Source organism: Elaeis guineensis, chromosome 5 (genome assembly GCF_000442705.2).
Source record: "Elaeis guineensis isolate ETL-2024a chromosome 5, EG11, whole genome shotgun sequence".
Lineage (NCBI taxonomy): Eukaryota > Viridiplantae > Streptophyta > Magnoliopsida > Arecales > Arecaceae > Elaeis > Elaeis guineensis.
Genome location: NC_025997.2, coordinates 6,816,631 through 6,824,362, shown reverse-complemented (window position 1 = coordinate 6,824,362; position 7,732 = coordinate 6,816,631). Strand labels below are relative to the sequence as shown.

Here is a 7,732-nt window from a genome sequence, read left to right as displayed (position 1 = left end):
TAAAAAAAATGAAACATTACTTACCTCATACGCATTCCAATAAATCCATATAATTCTATAAATTTTCTTCCAAAATTCTCTTTTCGTAGATCATATCGTGATTTTCCATAATCAAACATCCACAATCCTATACAGGATCAATTTTAATAATTAGAAAGGATCGAAATAATTAAAAAAAATAGAATTGATGAACACCTGTATCCTATCGTCCAGATTGGTCCAATCATTTAATTTCATCGGATTAAAATCTAATTAGTACATAAACGATCCAAAGTTTGACTATCAGATCAAATCGAATTCGAAGTGATAAGATCGAGGTTCCTTCATTGGATTTATGAATCAAGTGGAGAGAGAAAATTATAGGAGAGAGAATTCATGAGATACAATCCAAATTAATCAGGTGCCACAGTCCAACATCTCGATTGATGTGATCAAAATAATCTAATCAAGTCATGGTTAAATCGAAATCATGGATGATCAAATTGAGAAATATCCGATCTGATCAAGACGAGTACCAGCATGCTGCCCGACAATCATGGATCAAGATTCTTCATTAAAATTAGATCAAAAATATTAAAAAAAATTCTTCATTAACTAATCTTTTTAGAGAGAGATCAATCAAGAGAGAGAGAAATAGTTTTAGAGAGAAAAAATTCATGTTAGACTCTTCAGATGATATGATTCAACAAATTCGATCAATCAGATCAAATCATGCTGAAATTATCATGTGGATAATTCAATAAAATCATAGGAAATAGAATCTTAAAAAAAATATTAGGTCTGATCAAGATGGATGCCGGTATACCGTCCGACGATCACAGATCAAAATTCATTATTATGATCAATTTCAATTCATCATCATTCTTTTCAAAATTTTAGAAATCTTAGGAGAGAGAAATAACCTAGAGAGAGAATTTTAGAGAGAAAAAGTAGAGAGAGAGAAAAAAATTTAGAGAGAAGAGAAAAGAGGGAGAGAAAGAGGAGAGAGGGTCTATATTTTTTTTTTCTATTTTTCTTCTTCTTCTTTTTCTTTTTTTTTTTCTTTTTCTTTTCTTTTTTTCTTTTTTCTCTTTTGGTTTTCTCTTCTCTTTTCTTTTTCTTTCTCTTTTCTTTCTTCCTTTTTTTTTTCTTTTCTTTCTTCTTCTTCTTTCCATGGTCTCTTTTGGCAAATTAGGGACCGTGTGGTCCCCCCATTGATTGGTCGATTAGAGACGCAGCCGGTATGGCGGTAGCCGACAGCAGGAGGGCGACGATGGTGCAGCTCGGAAGAAGCGAATCTGACGGTTGGCAGTGACCACCGACATCGAAAAATCAAGAAAAAGAGGGGTTGAAACAGAGGTTATTTTTTCCAACAAAATCCGGCGACTCCGGTCGTTGGCGATCGTGTACACAGGCAAGAAAAGGAAGGAAAAGAAGAGAGGAAGAGAAATCGGGGCTTACCTCGAGCTCCGGTGATGTCTTCGGCGAGAAATCGAGGCGAGCATGGTGACGGGCTTCCGCGAGGATTTTCTGGCAATTTCTTTCTTTTTGTTGGGCTTTTGTGGGCCGGATCATAACAGAATGCTACTGGTGGCTTTAGACAACAAGTCAAGCGACGGGAAGCTGCGAGACTGAAAGAAAGCCTCCAGCTTCTCGAAAATAGGAACCCGGCCGGTCACGGTCTGAAAGGTGTCATGCATGCCTCCATCCTGCTAGCTCAAGAACGTCCAGCTTGTCTCTTTGACATGGAGTTTGGGCGCCATCATATTCCTCAATCATGCCCGTGGGTTTGCATGATGACCAAAGAGTGGATGAACAAAAGGAGGTGAACGGAGTACAGATGATGTTAGCTAAGTTTATGTTGCAAAGTATTTATAGAGCGACTTAGATTGGAAAGGAAAGTAGACAGACAACGGTTTCTTTGGCTGTTGGCCCAAAAGTACTTCTACTAATCCTTTGTTTGGATTCTTCAAAATATATTTGTTTTCTCCTCCGTTTCTTGGGTGACATGCTTTATATATTGTGCACAAAGAATAGGAGAGGCTGCACTAATGAGAGCCATAGATAACAAGGAGTTTAAATATGTGAGGCCAAGGAGCGATAACTTCTATCTTAACTTTGACCGGGCCATACTATCGACTGTATTATCTTGGAGATGAGATCATCTATAATCTGCATTTGGCTGTGATTGAGCAATGCCTGAACAACTTATGCTCGTGTGCTGCAATGAGTCCGGCCCCCTCGATCATGGCCATAATGTCATACATGGACGACCATTATTGATAAACAGGTCCTCTCTCCATCTTCCAAGTGCAGAACGGTGTGAGGATCCAGTCCCAATATCTTTTTATATGTTCTTATGATTTTGTGGAATTATTGTTTTTCCTTACCGAGATCTAATTAATGATAGATCAATCTAAATATGATGAACCATTACCAACCATATGACTGTGCGCTGAGTTAAGGAAAAAAAGAAAAAAGAAAAAAAGTAAGGAGGCGTCGAGATTTGAATTGAGAATGATTTGTTTTAGACCGCAAGCAAAACATTAAATACCGACTGTTATTCTCCTTTCATAACTGTTTTTGTGTTACAATGATGCCTTTATGGTTATATTTTTCTATTTTCTTTTCTTGTCAATAACTAATGAGATATCTGAACCAGTTTATGATGGATTTCATAATGTCAACGGAGCCTTTATTTCAAGTTTTAATCCAAACATTATACTAGAATTTGACCAAGACAGGAATCTTATAAATAGTTAAGTAAACACTACAGATAGAGGCATGATTCTACCAAATGCAGATATAATTAGGAATATCTGTGATTTCTTGCTGACATTAATTATGGCTTTGCATATAATTGAGGTTAAGACCAACTATGACATTGAAAGTTTTCACCTAAACAAATTAATGATTTCCAATTGCAAGTAACTAACACATTGAATCCTCTTTTTTATTTTATTTTTTTTTAGAATGCACCATCCTAATAATTAATAACTTCCACCTGAATTAATATAAAACTTCCAGATTTAGTCCAGTAAGACTTCAGTGTTCAGAAAAATCCAAGGACTTTTGGATCTTGGTAGCTGGAACTTTTTCCTAAGACGCTGCACCTGCTGTTGCTGCTGCACCTACATCCCAAAAGCTTCATTAATTATTTTAAATCTTTTTGAAATATCCACTCTTTTAAACCTGCTAGTCCTTCTAGTAACTAAGATTTGGATGATTAATCTAGTTCACTAATCCACTCATCCCTACAAGAAGAAAATGATTATACAAGCATTAATTATGGATCCTAGATGTTTCTTAGAATTGGAAACTTGATTTTGATCCTACGAAAGACAAAAAATTGACAAGTGAAAAAAGCGTGACCTCAAGATATCAAGTACACCATGCTTTTTGAGTTACCAGCGACCAGTATTGGAGGTTAGCTTGGATGTCGCCAGAGCAGTCAGGAGAACCCACAGCATCAATTCATGAACTACCTTCTGTTCCACCCTAACACCAGAGGATTAGGAAGGAAATCTTGGAATATTCTTGGACAGGGACAATGCAAATGTAACCCTGAGCTTAGCGTTTGATGTTGTAGGCTTTTCTCCAAAAATTTAGTTGAGACATACCCTAAGTGTATGTATCGAAGTGTCATTTGTATTAGCCCAGAGCTAATTTCAAAGTTTATGAGATCATATGGACATATTTGACCGAGTGTAAAACTAGGACGGAAAATAAGCGTTTTAAGAATGAATATATTGCATGGCACGTGTTTTAGCCTCCCTTTTCATCAAAAAAAAAAAAAAAAAAACACACTCATAGGTACTCTAGACACAAGGACATATTAATCGGGCATTCAAATAATCAATAAATTTTGTTCAAAAAGGAGAAAAAAAGAAAGCAAGCTAGAGAAAAGGGTGTGCATAAAGCATCCATATATGTCTCCTTGAAACCATTTGACAAATGGTGATAAAACGAGTTTTACTGAAATATGTGCATAATTAATTTGATATCATGTAAATCAAAGCAATTGTAACTAGACTGGGTGAATATTTGACAGTTCTAACAATGCAATAAGTATGAAAGACATAAATTTAATAGATATCGGTAGAGGAATTGCCAAGGAAACAAGGATAATTACCCTTTAATATCCATGAATAATTATTGCTTGAGGAGGAGAAGAAATTCTCATCCCTCCATCCCTCCTTCCTGAAATCTCATGTGATTCTTCTGATCTAAGTGCATTCATGCCCTCATAAAATGACTGTAGTACTACATGATAGGCCTATTGACATCTTCCTGTCACACCCTTGTGTGCAATGTAGTATGAATATCAAGTGAAAATAGGAAACCCTTAATCATTCATGTCTAGTACATCTGATGAACAACAACCATTAATATGCTTGTTGACATGCAAAAGTCCATAAATATGGCTAGAAAACACAATCTCCATATGATACATAGGAGGACATTAAATGTCATCAGGACATTAAATGTGATGACATTATAGTTCAGAAGCAATTAAAAACTCGAAGCACACCAAAAATGTGATGACATTATATAGTTCAGAAGCAATTCAAAGCTCGAAGGACACCAAGAAAACTGGACTTAATCGAGTTCACAGTTGATTACTTTTAAATGGCTTTCATTTCCCTTCACATTCCGTATGCCTACAGAATGAAAACGCAGCAAAATGTTGTTACAATGGATTTATTTTGGTATTCTCAAAAATTTACGTTTACATATTGTAAAAAGTTCAAGTTTTGAAATAGTTGAATGGTTTCTAATTATAGAAAGAAACAACACAGACTAATACTTTGACATGACTAATTATGAAACAGAAGGAAAATAGAAAAACGCAGAAGAAAACATGGCATATATAAGAGTCACAAGTAGTCCCTAAACTTTGTCAAAGAAAAAAGAAAAATAAATAACGTTGACTATTATTTATTAGCTAGCATAATAAAATATTCTTACAACAGTGCCATTGGCCATCGAAAGCAGTGGCAAGAATCTCAGCAAGTAGTCATTGGCAAGTCCAAAGACCAAGGAGCAGGAATCTAGTCAATGGCATCCTCCACATCCAACATGCATGCATGAAGTATCATTTAATTATACAAAGAAGAAAGGCACACTCGAAGCTGCACATCAAACCACATGTGCTTCCGACCAATTTTTCGCAAGGCCTCTATGAGCTTTGCCTTCGGTTGGAGCTTGGAAAGGATATGGAAATCTCTGAAGTATCCTATTAGGCTCTAATTAACACCATTGTAGCGAGTACAAAACAGATGGAAACTAAAGTAATAGTAACAAGGATAGACTATCTCACCTTCCCTTCAGACGAGTACCACGAGATCTCACTACATTCCACTCATATAGTCAGATCTAGAGTACTTGTCCTTCTTGCTTGCTCTCCACTGCCATCTTTCTCCTTCAAACTGATAAGCTTTGAAGCCTTCTCAACATCTCTAGAACACCCTTCCTGTTTCGAGAAAGGAGAAGCCAGAGCGAGGGATAAGCTACTGTCTACTTCCTCATCCTCCCAATATCTTTTCCTCTTCTCATGCCTTGGTGTGATGTTAAGCGATAGATTCAAATCTGGCTCATGATCATCATCTCTCCACCTCACTGTGAATTGTCCTCCCAGTCTCAATGATGATGGTGGTCTTTGCTGATCAATCTCTTGGGTGCAGGTGCTACTCAATTGGCCAGCCTGTTCGATTCCTCTTTCATGCCATTGGGATTGGGAGGAGGGTTCTAATATTCCTCTCGGTCTAAATTGGGATCTTCCAATTTTATGATCATAGAGTGGATGGAAATCTTTAAATTCTCCATGCAGTTCACAACTAGCTCGATCATTTGGAGTTAAACTGCCCATATGGATATCCCGAATGCCCATCATTCTGTGATGACCTTTGAAGATCATCTCTGCAGCTGAACTATGAGACCCCAGACCCATGGTGCTCCAATATCCATGACTATTCAGAAAAGAATCATATCTAGTTAGGAATCAGAATACATATATATTATGTCATGGCGCCGCTACTCATGATCAAACATGGTTTTATAACAACTAATGAAGGATTGTCGTAGTGTAATATTAACTAGATATACCTTGAATAGGTTTGAGGTCTTTGATCAAAGCCTCGTAATGCAGGAAGATGGTGGAAGATGTATGCATGCCGCTCCCGACCGTCAGTCATGTTCCTTGAACCATCTATAACAGCAATTTTAAAGGTGATCGAGCCTCCAAATTATATAAAAGAACATCCACAAGGCAATAATGAATTTTAATTTGAGCTTGTTTGCAGTGCCTTCTAACAATAATTAGTTGAAGAATTAGCTTACCTCGATCAGATTCATCCATTTTTTTGCTCCTATACATCTGAAGTCAAAGAAATTTAACCATTAAAAAAGAAAAGAAAATCGAAAATTTGACAAATACGATGAGTAATACCAAATTGTTCACGAAATTACTTGTAAATGACTCTTGACATGAGCGATGCTGAGGCCCTTAACGTTCATCAACTGGAGAACTAACTTAGGCGTCGCTCCTGCACCTCAAGAGCGAAGAACAAAAATAATAAATCAACAAGATCCTAGATAGAAGGGCAGCTAGAATCCTTATATATCCTATTGTGTGTCAGGAAGTATATATGGTTTACTCACGATCTTGGCCACCTAGCCTCTGGACAGCACGAACAAAGCAAAGATGGAGATCTGGTGTCCACCGGAGCCTAGGATTTGTGGATCGGATGTATTGCCGTACAGAACTTGAGTTCCCCTTCTTCTTGCTTTCCTCGGTTGTGCTATTGCTCGAGCTTCTACCATTTCTCATGTTTCCATCACAGTCCTCCTCATCTTCTTCCTTGCCACTCGATTTTTCAGAAAAATTCTTTGCCATCACACCTTCTCCCCCTCAGCGATCACTCAAAGATGAAACTAAACAAAGGGAACCAAGAGGATGGCTCTAAATTTCTCCAATTGCCTTCACTCCCAGATGGCCTAAAGAACCAGAGAGGATGAATTGTTCCACCGATGATAATCCCATCAAGCAAACGAGATGGGTGAGATCATCACTTCACCATCATATCATCTTATTTGACATGTGGAGAGAAAGAAACAAGGCAGAAGCTCCAAAAACCCTAACCCTAAGACTATGAGACAACTCCCTCTGTCCCTCTCTCTCTCTCTCTCTCTCTATCCATTCTATGGATGACCTATGCATATTTGATATTAAGATGACCAAGCACGGAAGTTTGCTTGTGTGAATATATGCGTGCATGGTGTTGGATAAGTTGAGGGCATCACCATGCGTACATGTATTCATATACATACATACCAACATCAACACATGCTCATGCATGCATGTATGGGGGGGAGGAGAGAGAAGCGTGAGGTGGAGGAGCGGTGGCAACAGTGTGAGATCACGTTGCTGACTCTGATGTGAGATGTCGGCGAGACCGACCCGAACTCGAAGGCCGATGTCGCTCTCTCGTCGAGAATCACGGAATTTATCCCAACTTGCACCAAAAAAAAAAAAAAGTCTCGCTTGATTCTTCCCTACTCATGTTGGTTAATTACTTGGAAAGCCTCGGCTTTTGTTTTCCCAACGTAGATCCATCTCCACTCATTAATTGCAACTAAAATCAATGAGGTCTAAATCAAGCAATTGCCAAGATTAAAAAAAAAAAAAAACTTAGGAATAGTCTGATGATTGGTGCTCATGATAATATGCAGCTGGATAGGAACTTATTGTTAA

At 37.7% G+C, this 7,732-nt stretch overlaps 1 protein-coding gene across 4 annotated transcripts; it reads right to left on the bottom strand.

Annotated features, from left to right (window-relative positions):
* Window positions 1-4,361: 4,361 nt before the first annotated feature.
* Window positions 4,362-7,185, bottom strand: LOC105044705 (uncharacterized). Of its 4 annotated transcripts, none has more exons than XM_073256932.1 (6): window positions 6,640-7,185; window positions 6,448-6,530; window positions 6,319-6,355; window positions 6,085-6,187; window positions 5,300-5,948; window positions 4,362-4,640 (listed from the first exon to the last, which is right to left on the bottom strand). In XM_073256932.1, exons 1-5 carry the CDS (start codon window positions 6,872-6,874, stop codon window positions 5,342-5,344), a joined length of 1,065 nt encoding a protein of 354 aa, XP_073113033.1. In that variant the 5' UTR covers window positions 6,875-7,185; the 3' UTR covers window positions 4,362-4,640; window positions 5,300-5,341. The 4 variants fall into 4 exon arrangements, with proteins under 4 accessions (XP_073113033.1, XP_073113032.1, XP_010920992.3 ...); XM_073256931.1 differs by lacking the exon at window positions 4,362-4,640 and adding an exon at window positions 4,892-5,205; XM_010922690.4 differs by lacking the exon at window positions 4,362-4,640 and having other exon boundaries at window positions 4,892-5,948.
* Window positions 7,186-7,732: the final 547 nt, after the last annotated feature.